At 36.1% G+C, this 25,514-nt stretch overlaps 1 protein-coding gene across 1 annotated transcript in view; it reads left to right on the top strand.

Annotated features, from left to right (window-relative positions):
* The window catches only part of C5 (complement C5), a 92,056-nt gene that overhangs the window by 6,000 nt on the left and 60,542 nt on the right, over nucleotides 1–25,514 (top strand). Inside the window, exons 2-9 of the mRNA XM_058524745.1 lie at nucleotides 7,927–8,119; nucleotides 10,424–10,586; nucleotides 14,786–14,856; nucleotides 16,127–16,218; nucleotides 18,240–18,322; nucleotides 20,706–20,796; nucleotides 22,888–23,002; nucleotides 24,677–24,803. Of these exons, the coding sequence (XP_058380728.1) occupies nucleotides 7,927–8,119; nucleotides 10,424–10,586; nucleotides 14,786–14,856; nucleotides 16,127–16,218; nucleotides 18,240–18,322; nucleotides 20,706–20,796; nucleotides 22,888–23,002; nucleotides 24,677–24,803 (935 nt within the window). The remainder of the gene's footprint in view (nucleotides 1–7,926; nucleotides 8,120–10,423; nucleotides 10,587–14,785; nucleotides 14,857–16,126; nucleotides 16,219–18,239; nucleotides 18,323–20,705; nucleotides 20,797–22,887; nucleotides 23,003–24,676; nucleotides 24,804–25,514) is intronic.

Raw genomic sequence — 25,514 nt, 5'->3', positions numbered from 1 at the left:
AAAGTTTTAAAACACTTGGTCAAATAGGAAACAAAGTTTAGTTATCCATTCAACCAAGGTGACAACAGAAGTGTCAAAGGCAAACAGAGAGTTAAAACAGTCAAAAAAACATTAATAGAGAGATATCAGTCCTTTTGAACATAGGAAGTTATTTTAACAAAACATAAATTTTCTGTCTTTCAGGTAGACTTACTCAAAGGAAAACCTTTTATAGCCTCTTTATCAAGAGCAGACCGAAAGTTCAAGAAAATTATCTTTTTTAAAGAGAAAATCAAATTCTAATATTCCACTAGCTTACTTTAACCAACTTGACCATGCACAAAACTCCAGCATTTTACTTCTGCAAACATTCTGTCTCTTACTTTTTACATTCAGAATTAGTCCCATGCCTTCTTTCCTTTTTTTTCCCCTAGTACTTGAGGACAAATTTATCTTTCTTAACAAAACAAACAAAAATATCTCCACTATTTATACTTTCTTTACTGACAACATATATTTTACTTTCCTTGTATATAGACTTTCCAGAAATATATGCTTTCTCATAGAAAATTCCTCAGCATGCTCAAAACATGTTTATCAATAAACTCAAGCATCTTTTAGTTTCTTTGAGATAAGAAACCAAAGGCAGGCAAATCTATGCTTAGTAATCAACTTCTAATATTTTATCTTATATGGAAATGACCTACATACTCAACAAATTTTTATCATTTAACTTAATTTAGCAAAATTCTGAAGTTTCCAAAAAGATTTTGGAAGCTGTTTTTCAAGCATATATACCACAAAACATAATTATTGCACCAAACACCTCTTATCAATTTTTAATTTAGCAAAATTCTAAAGTTTCCAAAAAGATTTTGGAAGCTGTTTTTCAAGCATATATATCATAAAACATAATTATTGCACCCAAAACCTCTTATCCATTTTTACCTATCTAAATTATTTGTTCTCAACAATTATGTTTAGATTACTCACAAAAACTTCATGTGCCATTAAAGCAATCAGCCATCATTTTGAGTTAAGTACATACACCATAACACATAATTATTTTTAACAAGTTCTCCCAAAAACTTTCATCTTTTTCATATCTATTTAGTTTACTTGTTCCCAATAATTATATCTAGATTGCCTACAAAACCCTCATCAGACATCAGACACAATCAGATATTATTCTAAGTTATTATTTTTTGATGACAAATTTTGTAACAGAGATAACATGTTGGATAACATGTTGGATAACCATATCCAATGTTGATAACTCTGAAAACATATTTATTTTAATCAAACCAACAAACTTAAACAAGCTTTTGTTTACCAAAGATCATTTTATAATACGTTAACTTGAAAGACATTTGGCTTAGTTTCCATTACATTCAGAAATAATTTATATAAGCACTTACTTTAAGCCAATTAAATAGACATCCTTTAGACATTATAGTATCTGGAGGCAGACAAATATATAGATACTTACATACAGATAGACACAAACAGAGATCTTCAAAATTTTAACCGGGTCTCAGGTACAAAACTTAGAAGAACAATTAGATCCATTGCTCCTTGGCAGATGGACCGGCTCAGATGGCTAAAAATATTTACTAAAGATTCTGTTTCTCTTTGCTCTAAGGATCCTTTTTAGAGCTATTTTTGAAATCATTTTGTCTTTTAGAAACTTTTGCATCTTAATCAATGACTGCATTCTGTTATGAGAGGTTTTGAATCCTCTCTCTTAAGGGTGACTCTTAAGGTGGACTCATCTGAAACACAGGTTCCCGAGAAGGGCCATTACAATTCCAAATTATCTCAAAAGTTTACTTATTTCCGCTAGCTTAGTTTTAGATCAGGAATTTTGGGAGAGTTGAAGTAGGGAAGCTCAGTGAGAGAGGAGATTTGGTTTCTTTTGCTAGCAGGGCTGCTGGCATCTCCCAATCTGGCATGTTTAATTATTGAATTATTTTCTTTTAAAGAGGCAATAAAGTATTTCTGATTTTATTTAGAAGCCTCAAAAGATTAAAATAGGCTTACCATTTGCTGTTTAATTTTATAGCCGGCTTTTTCCAATTGCATAAGCAAATACACCAGTTTGAGTAAAATGAAATTGCCCCATTTTGGCCATTTTAAAGTGAGATCTCCTTTAGCATGTTTAATTAACATTGCCTAAAGGGTGAATTTATATGCTCTTACAATATCAGTCAGGGGAAACGTTCCCCAGTGAGACACAATGTTTATCCCCATAACATAATCTGTAATACAATCAGGCAAAAAAGATGTAATCATTTTATACAAAGTCTATTTAAATATATCAATTTTTACAAAAACTTTATCTTAATTTTATCAATTCTTATACCTCTAATCATAGCTTTCATTAGGATTTCATCAATAAGTCTCAGTCTATAATATTGTGTAGGGGAAGCATTCCCAGCCAGATATAACATCCATTTCAAAAAAAAACATTCAGGCAAAGTTGAAATGACCTCTTCATATAATATGAGCTCAATAAATTTTAATCTTTATAACCTTATCAACCTTAGCAGCCTAACTGTTGCCTCAAACAATTGTTGGTCAGGTTTCTCATTGTGATTTCTGCCTTCTGGCTTTTTAAATTTTTTTCTCAAACTGGGGTGAATAAAATGGGCTTGTTTGAGGTCCTTTAATGTTGTGGGGCCAATAGGGGGTTCCTTTAGCCCATTCAACCTTAGGCAGTGTTTTATATAAAACCTTTGTTTTAACCTCATTCAAGTCCACACCATTTATCCCATTTTTATTTTTAATAACTAGCTGAAAATTTCCATCCTGCTGAGATGAGTGCTGTGACTCTTCCCTTTTTGATTCCTCTTTTCTTTCCTCCCTTTTAATATTTGTCTTATTTACCCCCACTGTCTTATATACTGTATTTTTTTTTTTTAAACTTAAAAAAATTTCCACCTTGTTGAGGAGTCCCTTTATTTTTTTCTCAGCTTTTTATTCTTTGTTAACTTGTTTTCATTAGCATCTGTAAGACCATGAGAGGAAGCTGAGACCTCAATTTGATTAAGTTTCATCTTTTTTTTTCATAGGTTTATAACCGAAAACATCCCAATTTTGCATTACATAACCCAGAGGACTGCCACTGGGAATCGAATATGAGTTTCCCGTTATGCTGCCGCCCACAAACACATATTCTATACACTCATGCATTTCCACACAAGTATCAAAACAAATGGAACCAAGAATTAGTCTTTTCAAGAAATCAGGGTTCCCCCTGAACGAACTCCAGTAACCTAGAAAAAACCTCTGAAACAGAGGCAAACAAATTATACATTCACATACGCCTACACACACACACACACACACACACACACACACACACACACATACACAAATGTCAAAACAAATGGAGCTCAGAGTTAGTCCTCTCTGAGTGAGATCTCTAGTCTCTTCAACAAAGTCAGAACCCTTTGACTAAACTCCAGCAACCTGGAACAAAACCTCCGAAGCAGAGGCAAACACACGAAAGGAAAAATAAGGCCCAGTCAGTTTTAACAAGGCAAGTCAACCAAAACAAATGAGGCCCAGAGTTTTCTCCTGAGCAAGATCCCTAGTCCTTTCTACAAAATCGTAGCCCCTTGAACAAACTCCAGTAAACTGGAACAAAACCCCTGAAACAGGCAAACAAAGAAAGGAAAAATAGGACTTGGTCAATTTTAACAAGGAAACTCACCAAAAGGACATCTGTTCGAAACCAGAAGCCAAAACAAACAAACAGAAAAACAAATTAACAAACAAATCTAGAGCCTGTTTCCTTGCCACAAGAAAAATGTGCCTAGGGCCAGTGGTGCCAGGTCAGAGTGAAAGTACCAGGGATAGTCCCTAGGGCAAATCACTTAGGCAGCTGTGGACTCCTTCCTAGGAAACCCTGGCCGGCCTGGGGCTGCAGAGCCATAGGCAAAGAGCCTCCTGGCTGGCTCGCCAAATTGTTACTGAACCCAAACACGGGTTCTTTTACCCACCGCATAGTAGGGCCAATAAAGAAAAAAACTAAAATACTAGGCTTGTGGCAAGGAAAGAGGTTTACTATTATTGAAAGGCAGCCAGATGAGGAGAAGGGAGTTAGTTAGAACTCAGATCCACCTCCTTGAACGGAAAAAGGTAGGGGTTTTTATCTGGGGTTTTAGGTAGGGGAGGGAGAGCATGTGCTGGGGTTTTAGGTAACAGAGCGGAAGCACGTGGCTGTGCTGGTTGGCACCTTCCCACCAGCCTGTGTTTGGCCTTGAAGACTGAATTTCTTTCGCTTGACTGCCTGGACTTTTCTGGTTAGTTTTCATCCTCAGCCTGCGTTTGGCCTTGTGAGGCTGAATCTTGATGTCTGGACCTTGATTTCCTGGGAAAGACAGCTCACTCCTATACTAAGGAGGGACAGAAAGACCTGGTTAGTTTTAAACAACAGTTGATTATGCTGAATATGCACAGCTGCAGTGAGCAAAGCTTGTCTCAAAGTTTTTGTTCTCTTCTTCTAGCCCAGGGAAGATTTTTTAACCTCTTCATGCTCAGTTTCACTGCCAAGGGTAAAATGCTATCAAACAGCATTCCATGCTGTAGAAAAATCTTCATGAAAGGAAGAGTCAATCAATGCAGCAAACTTCATTCTTGTCTTATTTTAAGAAACTGGCATAGCCACCACCACCCTGATCAGTCAGCAACCATCAACATTGAGGCAAGACCTTCCACCAGCAAAAAGATTATGACTCACTGAAGGCTCAGATCATGGCCAGCATTTTCAGCAAAAAAGTATTTTTTACTTAAAGTATGTACATTTTTTTTTAGACGCAATGCTATTGTACACTTAATAGACTACAGTATAGTGTAAACATAACTTTTACATGCACTGGGAAACCAGAAAATTCATATGACTCACTTTATTGCAATATTAGCTTTATTGTGATATCTACTTTATTGTGGTGGCCTGGAACCAAACCCGCACTATCGCCGCGGTGTGCCTATACATAAAAATATGTAAAATATATTATAAATATACACTTAAGACATCATAAATTTATAGCATTCTCCCACCCCTAATCTGATTTTCTCACATGGCTACAATCACCCCATTATCTAGGTAGTTTTTAATCATTCCTTTTTGAAAGACAAGAGGCTGGAGTTCCGAGAGATTGAGATTAAATGACTTCAAATTAGTGACAGAATTAGGACTAGAACCTGAGTCCCATGACACTAAATTCTTCCTACTAAACTGTACTGGCCCTTAATAAGCATCTCCTCTCTTTCTCTGAAAAAAGTGAGAGTACCATTTACAACATGGTAATCAATCAATTTAGTTGATTGATTTATTGATAAATTGAAAAATTTATTGAGCACCTACCATGTGATAGGCACTGGGGATATAGTAGATGGTATCAAGCTTGCATTCTAGAGGAGAAGCAAATAATGAATGAACCAATGAATGAATGAATAAATAAGTTCAGGTAGTTATCAGTGCCATGAAGAAAAAAAATAAAGGAGAGTAAGAGGATAAAGAAATGATGGGGCACTATTTAAAAGTGTGGATAGGGAAAGTTCTCTAAGGAGCAGGCACTCATACAGAGCTTGAAGGAAGTGAGGGAGCAAGCCATGCAAATATCTGGGGAAAGAACGCTCCAGGTAGAGGCCAAAGTAGAGGTCATGTCTCTCTGCAAGGTCAGTGGCTCTGCCACTATTGAAAGAAAATGAGAAAATTCTGAAATTTTTTACATGATAGATTGATAGATAAATCAGTAAGGACCAAAATCTGTACGAAGGGTGGTTTCAGAGCCGTCTTTTAGGGACTTGTAAACACTGAGTATTTTATGTTTCACCACCACCAGCATGTAGACAATTCAAAACTAAAGCAATACTAAATTGAAAAATATAAAACTTCTAAGAACACTGAAATTAGAATAGCTTTTTTTCCCTAGATTTTTCTGATTGCAAAACCCTTGATAAATTCAGCTTAGTATAGCAATTGAAAGTGTTCAGGAAACAGGCTGCTCAGGTTCAGTTCCTAATTCTATAACTTATTAGCTGTGTGACCATGGGCAAATTAATTATCAGTTTCCTCATCTGTAAAATAGGGGTAATAACAAGACCTTCCTCACAGACTGGTTGTAGCAACACAGTGAGTTTAAATACATAGAGGGCTTAAAACCACGCCTAGCACAGAGTAAGGTTTCAGTCACTGTACGTTATTATCATCAAAGCTAAACTTTTCTCATTTTCTGCTGTTCCTGGCTAAGCACGTTAGGAATTCAGAGGATGGGTGGAAGTCTGGAGATTCTTTTCTTTCTTTTACAATTTGCCTCTAAGTCGTTCCAGATTAGTGGTGGTGTAGGAGAACTGCCAGACGCTTTAAAGGATCTAATTATTTCCAAGTTAATTTCATTGTTACTAAAGACTTGCTGATTTTTAAAGACTTTTTAAATGTCATAATGTTGACAGAAGCCTGCAATAATTCTTCCAGGTGGGGTGACAGGTGCACCCAAGCCTGTTCAGCCACTTGAATTAGCCACTCACTATGCCCTTTTGGATTGAGACACACTTCTTTTTCTATGTAGCAGCATATGCAGTGCTCACTATTCAAATTAGATACTTTTGTGATGTATAATTAATAACCTAGTTTACATTCGTAAGTTTTCTTTCAATAAAACAATGAAAATTCACACATTAAAAAATTTTTATTTTAAAAACTTGTATAGATTCATTTCCACTCTTGTATAAATCACATGAGAAATAAAATTGATGGAACAGCCTATCGTTATGAACATAGCCTGTAACCTTGACTTCAGTTACAGACACAAAAACTGAGAGACCTGAATATAAATTCTGCCTCATTCACTTGCAAGCCGTGTGACCTTGGTCAAATTAACCTCTTATCACTTGTAAAATAGGAATAATAATAATATCTACGTCATTGGTTTGTTGTAAAGATTAAAAATGTTGTAGGCTGGCCCCGTGGCTTAGCGGTTAAGTGCGCGAGCTCCGCTGCTCGCAGCCCGGGTTCGGATCCCGGGTGCGCACCGACGCACCACTTCTCCGGCCATGCTGAGGCCGCGTCCCACATACAGCAGCTAGAAGGATGTGCAGCTATGACATACAACTATCTACTGGGGCTTTGGGGGAAAAAATAAATTAAAAAAAAAAAGTGTTGTATGTAAAGTGCTAATACAGACTCTCATATGTGGTAACTACGCAATCGCTGTTTTTATCATTATTGGTGTAAGATTGTTATTCCTCAAGGATCTCCATCACTACATCCATTTCTAAATGCATTCCCCCAGCTCACTTTTATTCTACCCTTTTCTTTATCCACTCACTAGTATAACCCTATACTTCTAAGATTACTTCCTTTTAACTAACTTAGTAAAATTAATGAATCTTAACATTTATTGAGTACTAAGTGTGCTAGGCACTTTCATATACATATTCTCATTTCATCCTTACTGCAGCCTCGTAAAGGTGATATTTTCACAGGTAAGTTATTTTCGTCTCAGAGGGTTAGTAGGGTTAGTAACTTTACCATGGTCACTCAGCCGGTAGATGGCAGCGCTGATATTCAATCACTGGTGCCTCTGTTGCTTTTTTCTTCACTGGGCTAAAACATTGACCCTATTTACATGTTCCAGTCAACACCATTAAAAATCTTCCTTTGCTGCAGTAACTCAGGGAAGGTGCTATTATTATTTTTCTAAATGTTAACTAAATCCCTGGCTCTATTTCTGAAGTCTTAATTCCCAGCTATTTCTTCTTGGAAACCATACTGAAATTATCGTAGGTCACAAATACATTCTGATTTAAAATTATCATTAAGTTGAGAAAATGTGCCTATTTTAAATGGAATCTCTCAAGTGAGATTAAAAAAAATCCAAAGTATAACAAAATATGTCATATAAAGATATGGATTCTTCTCTTTTCCTGTTTCAACAGGTATGTCATTTCAGCACCAAAAGTACTCCGTGTTGGAGCATCTGAAAATATTGTAATTCAAGTTTATGGATACACTGAAGCATTTGGTGCAGCAATCTCTATTAAAAGTTATCCTGATAAACAATTTACTTACTCTTCAGGCTATGTTACTTTGTCCACAGAAAACAAATTCCAAAACTCTGCAATCTTAACAGTATGTATTTATCCTTCATTTTCTTTATACATAGAGAATATTCTCAATAAAATGTGTTCAACGTTTGAATATTGACAACATAGAGAGTTGATCATTTATACCACTCTCCACTGTGTGATTATTAGATGATGTCAGTTGCTAATGATAGTATGGGTGAAACAGAAAATTCTGAATAGGAGAGCTGTGTCTGCTTTTTTAGCAATGCATGTAAATTAACATTCTTATTGGAAAATAAAATTGTACTAATGTGAAAATATTTGGAAATGAATTGAGAATACTTGTTTACTGTGAAAATTACCAGTATAAAGAAACAGCTATGAATACGCATATTGATCTGTAATGCATTGCCTACAAAAATCCATGGATACTATTTAACATCTGTTTGTTTAAACACCAATATTCCACACTTATAGCTTCCAAAATTAATAAAATTATTGATTATTAAAGTGAATATATCTCATTGATAACCTGTAGCTAATAGAAAGAAAAACCTGGATCAAATAACTTTTCCTTCTATTAAGAAATTATAGGATAGCTTGGTTAGAGAAGTGCTTGCAACTCATTTGTTATTAAAAAGTCTGATAACTAAAAATAACTTTCGTACTTACTATTTATTCACTCTAGTGAATAAATATAACCAAAATATTGTTTTAAATTCTGATATACTTTCAAGAATAAAGAGCCAGAAAATTAAAGATGACTAGACTTAGAAGGGGCTCTGAGATTCATTTACACTAGTCTTTCTCTAAAGTGAATTATTTAAAAAGAAATTAAAATTTGAAATTTCGTAAGGAGCTTAACATTAGAATTATATCGATATTTAGAATTTTTAATTTATTTTATAAATGTGTTTTGATTTTATAATTATAAAAAAGTCATAAGCATAAAAAAATTATACCTAGCTTTAGGTTTGTACATATTTAAGTAACATTGTAATAAAAATAATTTTTTATTATATTGTAAATAATAAAAAGTCAACCCTGAGAGTCCTCCAGAACCCTTTATCCTTTAAAAGGGGTCTGTATATTACTTGAGTTTGAGAAACACTGATCTAAATAAATGCTAACCAAATATAGGAATTCTTTCATTAATGTTCTTGATGGCAAATGCTCTAACCTTTTAACAAATACTTCCACTTATTAGGTTTATTAAGAATTAAAATTCATTTCCCAAAAGTGTTATTTTCAACAGATATTCTTATCTGATGCCACTAGCCACGAATGTGTGACTGTCACCTTTAAATTTGTCAATCAAATTTAACTAAAATAAAAAATTCAGTTCATCAGTCACACGAGCCACATTCCAGGTGCTCAAATAGCCACATGTACTTGGTGGTCGCCATATTGGACAGCATAGATATAGAACATTTCCATCACAGAAAGTTCTATTGAACGCTGCTGATTTAGGTGGTTAATTGAAAAGGTAGATTAAGGCAAGGACTCATAAAAATCAATGCATATCTTCAGCATTTAATTTTATCTTAACATTATAATGTATCTTTATTTGCCGGTTGTTTCATGTTGTGTTAAGGTCTTTTCTTTAAGTATGGATCCACTGGTTGCAGTGTCAAATGTTTATTATGTGTCACACCTTTAACAAATCATCTTTGTTCTACAGTTTCTGTTTCTTTAAAGTGGAGATAGAACTTAAAGACACCTGCAAAGCAATCTGACACAGAATATTTATAGATTTTTACTATTTTCCAAACTTTTACAGTACTCTCACACATCTAATTCCACAGCAGTTGGTTTTAGTGATTAACTTCTACCCCATGTTTCCAAAGCCTAAGTTTTCATAGAAACACTTTTCTTTCTTTTATTACTTTTTATGTATTAAATTCACACATCATGCAATGTAAAGTGGGTAATTACAATTATATACACAAATTGGAAAGCGTGCAGCTCAACCCATGGGAGCAGAAAGATGCAGATAGAACACAAAGTATACTGAACATCAGTCAAGATATTGAATTGAGGGAATGGAGAGCACGGGCTAATCCAGCAAGCTGAAAGTTTGTTAAGAGACCTTCTATAGCAGTAGTTTTGCTAAATGCATATAAAATTAGGGAACATGGAACCAAAAAGACTTTCAATTGCTTAAAGCTAAATTTTGATTATTATATTTGACACTGAAGGGCTTTGGGCAAAATTTATTTACTATTTTGGCTCCTCTATTATTTTTTAAATGACTAAATATACATACTCATTTTCTGTTCTAATGAGATTATAGTGGTATTTAGAAAATCAACGTGTTTCATAGTATTAAAATTATTATACTCTTTTCCATCAACATTTTCTTTTACAGATACAACCCAAACAGTTGTCTGGAGGACAAAACCCAGTTTCACATGTGTATTTGGATGTTGTATCAAAGCATTTTTCACAATCAAAAAAAATTCCAATAACCTATGACAATGGATTTCTCTTCATTCACACAGACAAACCTGTTTACACTCCACACCAGTCAGGTAGGGTATAGGATGCTTCTTTCTCTGGGGGGGAAATTGACACTATATTGTAGAGCTTTTTAACACTTAAGTGGAGACAGGTTTCTAACTTGCTCAAAATAGTCTCAATTCCCAATGACTTTTACACTTATAAATTCCATTTTAATTTTAAGTGTATATGGAAATTGCTAGATAAATAATTAAATGGAATTTAATTTTAAACTTGTTTGATTTTAAATATAAATTTTAAATTCACATTGAAATTACAAAATCAACAATTACATTATCTGCCCCATCAGTTATTTCCAAGTAGAAAAAAAGCTTTTTAAAAGTTGTGAAATGTTGTGTTATATCTTATTTATTAAACATATATAAGATGTAATTGAAAATATAATTTTGACAATGGGTAAATAATTTATTATAGAGCCATATTCATTAAAAAAATTCCATTACTTTGGAGCTAATCCTTAAATTCAGTAAACAAATCTACCCCTAGGGGCTCAGCTGTTTCAGCAAAGAATAAATCAGATCACAGAAATATGTGGATATTAATTTTCTAAGGTGATCTACCTAAGAAAGTTCCTGTTAGAAAATTATTTCATATTCATGGTTCTTCTGTTAGAGGGGGAAAGGTCATGATAGCCAGTCAAAACTCTGTGATTGAGGAATGGCTGAATTTATTCCCAATGAACTAAAACACAGAAAAGTGGAAATGCTGCCCAAATATGTTTACTATTTTCCAAACTTTTACATATTTTCCAAATATGTTCATGTGTGTGCAAAATTTTTGATCCCTCCATCTCTCCCTCTTGCCATCATTGACTTTTGAGCACATCAGAGATGGAATTATGAGAAAACTGTATGTGGGAGGGGGAGGTTATGAAGTAACGATATTATTGGTAAAGAACAGAAGGGAGGTGGGACCAGCCAGCTTTGTTGAAAAGCTTTTCACATAGTGCATCCTTGCTAAATGTTGGTTGATGTTGATGATGACAGTAGTGGGGTGGAATGGGCTTACACCATTACCATTTCAGCAGGAGTGCCTGTTATGATCAGCTAAGAAAGGAAAGGCCTAGAGGGGGCGGGATATTGCTCTTGGTTTGGACAGATTATCATTGTCAGAATAGTACCATCTTTTGACTCCAAAGAAGATCACTTGGTATACAAGGAAATAGTCTCTGCGCATAAAGCTTGGGCCCTTTTAAACGTAATCATGCCTAGAAACAAACATATCCCTGCCCTTGTCATCCTTTATTAGGGGATGCTTCATTAATTGGGTCCTGTTGATACCACCTATCACTTAGGGTCCTCAGGCTTTGTCCAATGAGTAGTCTGATACCTAGAGCCTGGGACCTTTCTTAGCTATCAAGCCCTTCCTTAAGAACAGCCTCATTTATTATTTCTCTATCAGGGCTTTGCTGTAAGATGTGTTATCCTCATCTATTCTAATCACAGAGGAAACCTAGAGAACTTCCTTCTAAATATCGACCCATTAGTGACAGGAAGTGAACTATAGTGGTTAGAAGCAGACTCTGGAGCCAAATTGTCTGGGTTCAAATCCCTGCTTGAGCTGTTATTAGCTCTGTGATCCCATACGAGTTACTCAACCTCTCTGAACCCCACTTTCCTCATCTGTAAAATGGAGATAATAATAGAACTTACCTAATAGAGTTCTTGTGAGAGTTAAGTGAATTCATAGGTGTAAAGCGTTTAAAACAGTGCCTAGCACAGAATAGGCTCTAGGAAAGAGTTTTCCATTATTATTTAATCTGTGGAGTAGCACAAAGCCTATTTACACAAAAGAAAAAGAATTACTTAAAAATAATTTTTTAGGGGCCAGCCTGGTGGCGCAAGCGGTTAAATGCGCACACTCTGCTGCGGCGACCCGGGGTTCGCCGGTTCGGATCCTGGGCACGCACCAACGCACCGCTTGGCAAGCCACGCTGTGGCGGCTTTCCATATAAAGTGGAGGAAGATGGACACAGATGTTAGCCCAGGGCCAGTCTTCCTCAGCAAAAAAAAGAGGAGGATTGGCAGATGTTAGCACAGGGCTGATCTTCCTCACAAAAAAATTTTTTAAAAAAAAGTAATTTTTTAAAAAATTGACTAAATCTTGCTATTTATAGTTCTAATATCCCAATTGACACATTTAATCTGAAGACCCTTGAGAGATTTTTAGTATAAGCATCTTTAGGATAAAGGCTTAAATCTTCAAGGCTTTATAGAATAAAGGGTTTAGAATATTGACCAAAACCTTCAATTCCATACAGCCTGTCCTGCCTTCCCCTCCAGCCTCATCATCTACCATGCTCCCCCTTGTCTGTGGACACCAGCCAAATTGACCCCTTTTCAGTTGCTGTCTCACATCGCTTTCCCATCTATATTAAGGCCTGTCTACTCTGCCTGGTACATTCATGCCCTTCCTTTGCCTTGTTAACTCCTACTTGTCATCACAGGACCCTTCTAGAGGGCCACCTTCTCTGCCTCTCTGACCGCTTCAATTCTCCCTCTTCTACACGCTCAGAAAGCCAGGCGGTGTCATCTGTAGCACTTCCCACCCTGGAATTTTGCATATACATGTGTGATTGTGTTCGCCTCTCTTCTCCACTCCATGAGAAGACCTTCATGTCTGATTTGCCTCAATACCGTATCTCTGTGCCTAACATAGTGCCTGTACATAGAAGACAGGCAATACATTTTTTGAGTTATACTTGACATGCAACATTGTGTAAGTTTAAGGTGTACAACATATTGATTTGATACATTTATATTGCAATATGTTTGTCAACAATACATTTTTTAAAGCCATATCTTTGGTACAAAAAATTTTATTGATCTTACCTCCGATACACCATCACCGGGGAGACAAGATTAATTTTCTAGCCTAAACACAGACTGGGTTAGAAAGCAGACAATAATAATGATAAAATAAAAATAATAAAAATAATTTTAAAATAATAAACATTTATTGATTAGCTCTGGGCTATGCAAAAGCTTTGTCTTATTTAGTTTTCACAACACTATGAAGCAGATACTGGCAGTCCTGTTTTACAGATGAGGGAACTAAGATTTAGAGGGATTAAGTATCTTGTTCAGGGCCAGACTAGGAAATGGCAGAGGCAGGAGTAAAACCACATTTTTGAACTCCAGGGCCTGTGCTCTTAACTTTTGTGACCTATTGCCTCTGGCAGCTTCCCAGTGATGCTTAGGCCTGGACAGGATGTGTTCATAAGGCAGGAGGAAGGATTCAAGGTGAAAGACAGGAGTGAGGGGAAGGAGAGAGGAGAGTGGGGGTGGGGGAAGGGAATTTACTGAGCATTTTGCTTTGATCCTATAGTCTTAGTGAAACCAGTTTTAGAGAGCTTAATGTGGCTTCTTACATAGAGCTTTGCATAATACTGACCTGTTAAAAGATTTATGGCACCAGTTCAATTTTATTTTGTGAGTCAAGTTTTGGCCATGAATAGATTTGAGCATCAGCAAAACCCTAGAGAAATTACAAGATGTCATTGGAAGGAGCTAGATCATCAGTCTCAAACAGCTATGAGTTAAAAGCTAAACAGATGTGTTTGTTTAAAAGATGGAGATTAACTGACAGAAAGAAAGGGAAGAGAACTAATCATTATTGGGCCCTTGACATTAGTCTTTTAACAATGAGAGAACATTTGGAGGATCTGGCTCAATAAATATGACAAAACCATATAATTCAAACCTGCCTTTTGTAACATGGAGATAATTTCAGACCTTGGTGGTTATTATAAGGGGAAGAGTATATAATGTCTACATCAAACTATCTAATTTTCCATTAAAATCTTCAAGTCTAATATGAGACAATATATTATACTCCCATATATTCATATGGTAACATCACTTTCACTACCATGAAATTCTTGATAAACAATTGCCTAATTTTGTACTGCATATGTATTTCAAAAAACTTGTATGTAAATATATCTTAATAAAGCGAACTGTACTTTAAATTCACTAGAAGCAGCTCTTTAAAGGACTCCAAGAGGATTCTCTTTAAAAGAAAAGAATCTTTAGTAATGTATATGTCTGTAAACTAATTTATTCTTTCTCTTAAATATGGATTTTTGTGCACTGATTTTTGTGATTGGGGTTTTTTAATTGACTCATCATTTTTAAGGATGAGTATTGTTAAAAAAATCAAAATACCCTTGTGTTTAGCAGAGTTTTGATGATATCAATTGTTCTTACAGTAAAGGTTAGAGTTTATTCACTGAATGATGACTTCAAGCCAGCCAAAAGAGAAACTGTCTTAACTTTCATAGTAAGTATGTTATTTATTTAGATAATAATTTAACTCATCTTCAGAACAAGATTGTTCCATAACCCTGCCATAACACTACACAAACTCATTCAATGTTCAGTAAATGGTTATTGAACATCTACTGTAAGTATAACATTGTAGGTCTAAACCTCTATAATAGACGTATGTAAAAAGCTCATGAAAAAATCTCAGCAAGTTATGATTTTGAACAAAATCATTTAAATATATCCTTCATGATTTCTTTCTTAAAGATCATCAATCACTAAGAATTAATTGAATACCTATTATGTGTGAGATTTTTGATTTGTACAGTTCAAGATAATTACAATCCGTAGTACTTGCACTTAAGGAACTTAGAGGTGAGTACTCACACATGCGAAAAATGGTGCTAAACTACGAGACAAAGATCAGCAGTTATCAACCTTGGATCAGCCGTGACATTCATAACAGATGATATGCACGTGTGCAATAAACGCCCGTGGTCTTACTCAGTTTGTGTCCCAACCCTACAAAATTTTTGTAGGAAAATAACTGCTCACCTATCAACAGTAGGTGTATCAGTAATGGTCCTTCACTATAGGCTGCAGCACCTTTTCTCCTATCCCCCGCCCAAAAAAACTTATCAGAACACAAGTGAAAAAGAATGATGTACAGGGATAACTTTGAATCCTTTAAATTACAAAAATTATAACCTTTTCGTAAACTTTAACATTTAACTATTTTATAATGAATTACTTTTGAAACATCAGAGTGTTCCAAGATTGTGGTTGCTAACTATTGATATAGACTGTAAACTCCCAGAATTCAAAGAGATTAGGGAGGCCAAGGGACACTTCAAGGAAGAGATGAGATTTGAACTGCGCCTGGAACAATGAGTAGAATTTAGATATGTGGAGGAGAAGTAGGATTGCTAGAAAACGAAGGACAGAGCAGAGAGTCAGAAGTAAGAAGGCTAGGTCAGGACCTGTTTTAGTCATACAGTAGAGAGTTGAGTCTCTTCTAGATAATTTAGACTAGGATACCCTGGACACTGATATATACTTTTTTTTTGATGAGGCAGGAGATGAAAGAGGGTCCAAAAAGAGGGAGAGAAGTGGCTTAAATGAACCATATTTGCCTTCCACAACATTTAAATGATCTTCCTCCTTCATATTTAATTTGAAGACATGGATATTTGTTAGTAAACATTTCTGTAGATCAAAGATAATATCATCGGTTCATTTTTTTAATGTGGTTTATGTGCTTTGAAGTTGTTTGTTTTTATTCAAAGGATCCCGAAGGATCAGAAGTTGACGTTGTAGAAGAAAATGATTATACTGGAATCATCTCTTTTCCTGACTTCAAGATTCCACCTAATCCTAAGTATTTTAAATTATTTGTTAATAAAGTTTTCTCTGAAAAGCACATCTGGAACTTTTGGTTATCAGGCAGATAACAAGTCAAATGGAGCCACCTAGTGTTAACAAAGTGTGTCAGTGTGAAGGACAGGAGGATACCCAAAATCTTTTCAAGTCTAACGAGAAGCTAGGCTCGGTTTCTGGGAAAAAAAATTTCCGATACTTCTCACTAATCTTCTTTACATATAGAAATTAAAATTTGAAAGAGGCAAAAAATAGTCCCCAGGTTTTCTTTTTTTTTTTCTTCATCAAAACCATCAAGACTCTACCCATCAAGAAATCTAATAGACTATCAGTCGGTAAGGCTGCTGTGGTCCCATGCCTTGCTCTGGGAGTTATAAAAATATTGGTCCTCTGTAGTCTTTGCTGCATAGATTACCAGAAGGCAGATTTCAAGAGGGAAGGTGTTCTTGGAGTCATTTCTTCCATTTGGCCTCATGCTAAAGGATTTAAGAACATGTGTAAACAGAATCCAATATAATAAATATTTAGTGAACACATTTCTAGTATGGGCTGAGTACAATGGGAATGAGAGATTCAAAATAGAAAGGAAAAATTCACAGTCTCTGCCTTCAAGAAACTTATAAGAGTAGGACAAATAAGATAAGTGCACCTATAAATGGCTACAATATAACTTTAAAGCAAAATCTTTTTATAGTAATTTTTGCTGTGCCCTGTAGATGGGATTTTGCAGTTAATTCACTGTACTGAAGATTTTCTAGAAATTTGGATGAAATTGAAGGAATTGAATAATTTGGATAACTTTTAAATTGTATATGTCTTTGAAAATACTGCATGCTCTATAGCACAGAATTGATCGTATTATTTTATAGCTATTATCATTTCTCCAACTTCATCTCATGACATTTGCTCCATTAGTCTCTCATAACCAGTACTTTCCCACCCCGGTACCTTTGCACACGTTGTCCCCTCTGCTTAGAAGGTGCTTCACCTTGCTCTTCACAGGGCTGGCTTCTTCTCATTCTTTAGGACGCAGAGTAAAGGCTCCCTTTTCAGAGGCTATCCCTGGATGCACCATCTAACGTATTCCCTCTCTTGCTTTTACTCTCTTGCTTATTTTCTTCATGGCACATATCTCAATTTTGTAAGTATTTATTAATTTACTTGATTCCCCATTAGACTATAAACTCTTTGAGGACAGGGGTCTTGTCTATTGCTCGCTATTGTATCTCCAACACTTCAACATAACAGGCATTTGATAAATGTTCACTGAATTGATGATGATGATGATGATGATAACTATAACATTAAACTTTTTTGGTTGCATAACCAATAAGCAAGGTAGATACTATTTTTCCCATTTCACAAATGAGGTTAAGTAACTTGCCAAAGTCCAATCTGCTTGCAAACAGAAACATGGGAATTTGAACTTCCATGGACTATGAGCTCTGTGAAGATAGGGACTCTTCTACCGGCTCATTTTTTATCTCTAGTGCTTAATCCAGTGCTCAATAAATACTTTTAAATGAAGGTCGTTAATGAAACCCAGGTCATTTTCCTGTTTAAACAAATCATACTTTGTCTTCAACCATAATTTCATTTATGTGAAGCGTGAATTTTATGATCTGGATAGGCTTGACCTGTATTATATGTTTCTAGAGACATTCTTACGGATTTTCTACTGTAGTGTGGATTTTAGTATTATGTTAGTAAAATTAAACTCCAAGATTAAGTAAATTCTCAAGTATCATAAGCTCTTTAAATCGAACCTATTGACTACATTAAGATAAAATAGCTGAAAAAAATAACACAATGTATGAAAAACTAATTACTAAACCATTTCTATTATCCTGAAAATGCTCAATTATTTCTATTTATTGCTTAAAAATCTGTCACAAATAAAATATATTACTTAGGCTATAGACATCTTTACTTACTTTTCTCTCTTTAAAACAAGAATTGACTAATTTCCTCTGGGAAAAATATTCGATGACTTCTGTAATTTTAAATATTTTGCTTCCACAGATATGGTGTGTGGACAATTCAAGCTAAATATAAAGAGGACTTTTCGACAACGGGAACTGCATATTTTGAAATTAAAGAATATGGTAATTTCTGACAATTAAGCATTTACCTATGAAGACTTAGTGTTTTTGCAATAATTCTTTTCGTTGAACGTTATGCCGAATCACTTCCTGATGAAGCTGAGGGAGCCTGCTGGTATAGTTAGAAGTACTGGTTGAGGGGGTGGGAGGTTGTTCGGATGCCTGAGCTCTAGTTCCAGCACGCCCTAGTTAGCCTTGAACAAGCACATCAGCTTCTCTGGACTTGTGTTCCTCATCATAGAGCTGGGAGACACCTAGTCCCGTGAGGAGGCTGACTAGCTAAGGTCCTTTCCAGAATTATGATTTTAGGAGAAACTTAATCAGAGATGAGATGAGCGGAATGCAGTAAGACTAATAGATGATTTACTCAAGTTATTACAACCAATTAGTGCCACAACAAGAGCACCTGGATTTCCTTACCCCTAGTCCAGTGTTATTTTCCTTCTGGCTCACAGATCCCTAATATATTTATCTGGAAATTTAAGATATTCTTATTTTTAAATAAATCATATGAATGGACTAGTAATTAACATATAAATAGCTTAATCTTTCCATTTCTTGTCGTTTTTTACTAAAGTATTTGTGTGCTCTGATATCGAATTTAACTTTCTTTGCTTGAAGTCATTTTTTATTCTCCCAGGAGACTCATAATAATATGGAGAATAAATGCACAAATTTTAACAACTGATGAACAAACCAGTGGCAAAACAAATTTGTTATAATGAAACTCAACTTTAAATTTATAGGCTCTCAATAACATATAATCCTAACTGATCTCCCTTCCTCCAAATGTTTTTGCTGCTTCCTGTATATATCTAGAATTCATCCACCTCTTACTATCTGCAGCCACCCGTTGATTCATCACCAGGCTCCCTCCTGGACTACTGCAAAAACCTCCTAATTGCTATCTCTACTTCCAAGCTATTCTTGCTTGGTATTAGCCAAAATAATCTTGAAATGCAAATCTCATTAGGTTATTTCACTATTGAACAGTCCCCAATAGCTCCTCATCGTTTTCATAATGAAAGTCGAAATCCTTATTTTGAGTTGGCCCCTGCCTACCTCCTCTTCAGCCTCATTTCACACCACTCTCCCCCTCACTTCCCTCCAGCAGTGGTGACTGCGTATGATGTTCCGTCTGCCTAGAACACTTTTCCCTTCCCTCATTGCCTAAGCAACTCCTACTCACCTTTCAAGTCTCAGTTGAAAAGACATTTATTCAGCAAAGCTTCCCCTAAATTCTCTTTGCTGGGAAGGATTCCCTGTACTTATTTATATCAGTTTTCATAACTGGTTTAGGTGTTTCTCTGTCTAATTATTTGCTTATGTCTGTCTTCCCTGCTTGACTGTGAGCTCATTAAGGACAGGGTTTGTATCTGTCTTGTTCACTAGTATATATCCCTGTTGATAAAAGTGTGTCTACTACATGGCAACTATGTATTAGATGAAAGAATGAAATATTTCCCTCCACTTCGTATCCTGGAGAGAACACACCTGCCTTGATCTTTAATAACATAAGAATGCAGCCCAGAGCAACAAATTGCATTGCTCTCTTACATCTGGCCTTCACTATCTAGGAAACACATGAGCCATATCTGAAACCAACTCTCTCATGTACTCTCGTGTGTCAGTCTTGCCCACAATATCAGGGACACGCAATCACCCAGTTTTCTGTTAACTGTTGTTCGGTTTAATAGAATTAAAATCCATAAGCTCTGGTACATGGTCTGAGTTGGTATAAAGCAAAGCCAGTGCCCTTTTGACAGGTGACATTGTTTTCTCTTGGGCAATCAAGATACCAAAGAGACAGGAAAAAACCTCCTTCCTTTCTGTCCTAATTTCTAATTTTGCATGGATGTTTTCTTATAGTTACTTGTAAGCTCTCTCTTCTTGACAAAAGTCAGAGTTTTATGCTGGAATTTGGAGACTGGAGACAAGAAAGACAAATGTTAAATAAGCAAGAATTTTCCTTTGCTTTTTTCAATTTAATAAACATTTGTTGAGCATATGTTTAAGACTTATGAGGTGGGTGAGGGGGGAAATATACAAAGATAAATAGAGACTAGTCTGTTTTGTTTTCAAGGAGCCCATAATCTAGTGGAGGAAATAATCAATTGTCTGTAATAAGGGCTGAAATCAAAGGATAAGCAAAGTGCTTCTGGTACAGAGAAAATGGATTGACCTCTGATTGGCAGAGTGGGAGGCTCCCCAGAGATGTTGTTGTTGTTGATGATGATGATGATGAAGGTGATGATGATAATGACCAGGTGGATGTTGTGTTGATGTTACAGCTTGTCCAACTATACCAGAAAGTATAATTGGTTGCCATGCTTTAGAGGCTACTCTAATTTGAACAGTAATATTGCCTTTTTGTTTTTATTTTCAGTGTTGCCGCATTTTTCTGTCTCAATAGAACTGGAAAATAGTTTCATTGGTTATAAGGACTTTAATAATTTTGAAATTACTATAAAAGCAAGGTAAGAAAGTTATTTTTCTCCCCAGATTATCCACCTAAATTGAGTGTCAACTCTGGTTGGTGATAGTTGCCCAAAGTGAGATCTATGATTTTTTTCCCAGCTTTATTGAGATATAATTTACATGAAACATTGTGCAAGTTTAAGGGGTACAACGTGTTGATTTAAAACTTATATATTGCTAAGATCTGTGGTTTATTGGCAATGTCTGCTATGACTTTGGAACTGACTGATTGAGGAGACATCATGCCTGTAGTTTATTTGCTCATTCTGATTTTAGCTGATTCTGATTTTAGCTTTGTTGGTTATTTACCAGCCAAAAAATCCTAATGATTTAAGTTCTGTGTATATGTTTAGGAACCAGCGTAACTAGGGATATTGGGACTGAGATATGAAGCCTTCACTTCTTGTCATTTTTTAATGGCTTAGTCAGCCAGCTAATGCTGTGTAACTACTTCACAACCCAAATGCTTAAAACCACAACTGTTTATGAGTCAGCTGAGCAGTTCTGTTTATCTGGACCAGGCTGATGTCAGCTAGACTCACCCATGTACCTGCAGTCAGTTGGCAGGTCAGCTGGGGTCTGGCTGATCTAAGGAGGTCTTACTCACATGTCTGGCAGTTGGCTGGCAGTAGACTGAAGCTACAAGGATGATTGGACCATGTGTCTCTCATCATCCCACAGGCTAGCCTGTAGCGGCAGCTCTGCTCAAAGAGAGAAAATGGAAGCATAAAAGTCCTCTTGAGGCCTACGCTTGGGACTGGCACACCATCACTTCCATCACGTTCTTTTGTCCAAAGCAAGTTATAAGACCAGCCCAGAGGAAACAGACTCCCTTTACACCCTTTGCATGCAAAGAGCTGCAAAGGTGGTGGATACATGGGGAGGTGGAGAATTGAAGTTAGTTTTGCAAGCAATCTACCACAAAAGCTTAGGTCGTTTAAAAATGACAATATAATGTAGTTATTAATAACAATAACCAATTTATATAACTCTATGTGTTGGCACTTTTCAAAGCACTCTGTATATCTTAGCTCATTTAATCTTTATGAAAACTCTATGAGGTAGATACTATTACTATTCCCATATTGCAAACGAAAAAACAGAGATACATAAGTGTTAAGTAATTTGCCCTAGGTCACACAGCTGATAAGTCACATGGCCTGTCTGGTTCCAGAGTCCATGCCCTCAAATGCTACCCCATACTGTCTTTCTTACTAATGTTTATCCCTCAAATAGAGTGTTTGTCACCTAGTTTAAACCAACATAAAAGGCTCACTTGACAGAGCATTATAGAAATTGGCTTCTTTTAATGGAGACATTTACTTTATTTGTTCAAATTATGAATAAAGAAAGTTAACTCTTGCTATAGTAGCGTTTGCTCTGCAGAAAGTTTTCTTTATTCTTACTTTAATTCTAAACTAAAAAGAAAATATGCAGTTAGAATTTTAAAAAAGAACTTTTTTCATATAACCGTGAGATTGGACATGCTGCTTTTAAAGATGCAAAAGAAAATAGGAAGCAACTCCCCACTGACATCAAAAATCATCGAGGAAGTGAGGTATCCTGTAGGAAAGGCCCCTGGACCTAAGTCATTTGATCTCCTAAAGATCAGTTTTTTCATCTAGCACACAGTAATAAAAATCTGTCCTTTGGCTTTATTTTATTTATTTATTTATTCACTTTTGGTGAGGAAGATTAGCCCTGAGCTAACATCTATTTCCAATCCTCCTCTTTTTGCTGAGGAAGATTGGCCTTGGTCTAACACGTGTGCCCATCTTCCTCTACTTTATATATGGGATGTCTGCCATAGCACGGCTTGATAAGCAGTGCGTAGGTCCATGCCTGGGATCCGAACCTGCAAACCCCAGGCCACCAAAGACGAGCGCGTGAACTTAACCACTACACCACCAGGCCAGCCCCCATACTTGGCTTTGTTATTGTAGCTTTATGAGGATGAAATTCAATGGTGGATGGAAGACACTTTAAAGTGGATCGAGTGCTTTACGTAATTTCAAATTGTTACATTTTATCTGAATTTTATTATTGTAACCATGTTAGCAAAACAATTTTATGGCATTATTGTTTGACAGATATTTTTATAATAAAGTTGTCACTGAGGCTGAAGTTTTTATCTTTTTTGGAATAAAAGAAGACTTAAAAGATGATCAAAAAGAAATGATGCATAAAGCAGTGCAAAACACGATGGTAAGATGTTAAGACACATTCGCTCATACCTAAAGACGTATCATGAATGCTAGAGACGGAACGTTACTTCAAAATCATCTAGTCCAATTCCTTGTTTTATATAGATGTAGAAATTGAAGATTAAAATCTGCCATTGGCCTCTCACTGTCGTTAGGATCAAGTCCACTTTCCTCGGCGCCAGCCCCACCTCCAGCCTACCTCATGCCATTTTCCCCTTTTCTCTTCTTTGCGTTCATCACTCCAGTTTCTCAAACTTACCCTAGTTTCTCTTGCCTCCAGGTCTTTGCAATGCTTCTCCTTCTGCTTGGGAATGCTCGTTACTTTTTCCCTTCCTGCCTCTCTTTGCCTGGCTAATTCCTTCCCATGCTTTAAGTCTCAGCTTTAACACCCTTTCGCTGGGAAGTCTCCCTGACTCCTCTAAACTCCTGCCTCTTCCAGGTGCCCCCTTAGGCCTTGAGCCTCTCTCAGCGGAGCATGTTTCACACTATATTACAGTGGTTCTCAACCAGGGACGATTTTTACCCCCAAGGAGACATTGGGCAATGTCCAGAGACATTTGTGGTTGTCACAACTGGGGAAGAGGGTGCTACTGGCATTTGGTGGGTAGAGGCCAGAGATGCCGCTAAACTGCAATGCACAGAGCAGTGCCCCACAACAAAGAATTATCCTGTCCAAAATGTCAATGGTGCTGAGAATAAGAAAACCTCCTTTATTGTAATGGTTCATTTACTTTTCTATCATTCTCTACACTAAACTCTTTGTGGATCTGAATTGTTCCCATCATATGGCCAGAGCCAGCATGGTTCCTGGCAAATAATAGATGCTCTATAAATATTTGTGAGCAAGCGAATTCATTGGAGAGTCACTTGTGCATGGTTAAGGGCTATAGTGGTTGCTGGAGCTGAGACTAGAGCCCTGGTCCCCTTTTCCCTTGTTCAGCACTTTTTACATTATACCACAGACGATAAGGGCTCGTGTCATTCTGCTCGCTGTTGCATATCCGTGTAGTTTTGCATCATCAGTTATTTAGCCTTTGCCTTTTCAAAACACAGTTTTATTTATTCAAGATATAAATTAGATGCCTCTTTTTAATGCAAGATTCTATGTTAGACACAATGCTATGCTAGAGATTTAAAGCTAAATAAGACAAAAACCCCTGGCCTCAAGGTACCCAATTTTAGAAGAAAAAATAACGCAAAATCTATTTTACTGTTGTGGTTAATAATGAAATAATATGATATCGTTAGCCCCATATCCCATTCCCCATTGTGTGCTTTTAAATTGGTGTTTAAATATGTAAGCAGTGAAGTACAAATTAAATATCATAAAACCCAACAAACTATCAGTTAAGAGCAAAAGCAAGCTGAGAGGCTTAGAAGGATGGATGATGACTTGGAAGTCAGCTACCACAAAAAGACCTCTTGAACCATGCGATGTTTAAGACTCTTGCATGTCTATAATTCCCTACAAATAAATTAGAAAATAACATTCGGACTTAATTGTGGACTCGCAATTAAAATTAAAATTAATCACAATTAAAACATCATTCATTTTACTGACGATGGTTCCTCTGACATTTGCCTTCAATTTAGAGGCTAGTAAAAGCAGATTTTGTTAATTTTTCCTTGTAAGTTCTTCCCTGAAATAACTCTTTCATTTTCCCCTTTTAAAAAGTTGATAAATGGAATTGCTCAAGTCACATTTAACTCTGAAACAGCAATTAAAGAACTGTCCTATGAAAGTCTAGAAGATATAAACGAGAAGTACCTTTATATAGGTGTGACAGTCACAGAGTCTACAGGTAAGTTTCTTTTTTTTTTTTTAACTTTCTCTTGCGAAACATTTAGACAGCATATTAAAGGTATAAATAATTTCTACAGGTCTTTCATATTTTATTTTATTTCATAGTTAAATTTTACTCTTTATATCTTTAAAAACTGGTGTTAGAGTATAGCTCTGCCTCCCTCTGGTCATTGCATCCCTATTTGCCTCAACTGCAAAAATGGGATGTCCCCTGCCCAGTTGATACCCTGAGTGGCTCTGCAGGCCATCTGGCTTGAACATCTGCACCCCAGTGTTCTCACCTGGTGAGAATCAAAATCAAAATGACACTATGTATGTAAAAATGCTGGTAAAGTACCATGCAAATGAAAAGTATTACTGTTAGCATTTTAGTCTCCTGTGCAATAATAAAATTGAAGCAAATGCCTCCTAAAGCCTTTTTCAGGTGTAATATTCAGGAATTCTATCTAAAATTGGAGGTAATAATGTTTCTAAAATGGGTACAATAATAGTATACACCCCACAGGGCTGTTGTGAAGATCAAAAAGTCAATATATGCAAAGCACTTAAAACAGTACCTGTCACATAGCGAGGACCTTGTAAGTGTTAACCCTTCTCCTCCTCCTCCTCCTCCATTTCCTCCTTTTCTTATTTCTTCTCCTCCTCCTCCTCCTTAGGTCCACCTACTACTTTCTTAGCATCCTTAACATCTTGTCTAGTGCTCTCAATC

This window comes from Diceros bicornis, chromosome 28 (genome assembly GCF_020826845.1).
Source record: "Diceros bicornis minor isolate mBicDic1 chromosome 28, mDicBic1.mat.cur, whole genome shotgun sequence".
Classification (NCBI taxonomy): Eukaryota; Metazoa; Chordata; class Mammalia; order Perissodactyla; family Rhinocerotidae; genus Diceros; species Diceros bicornis.
Note: the sequence above shows the minus strand (reverse complement) of the source record. Positions and strands in the feature narration are given on the sequence as shown.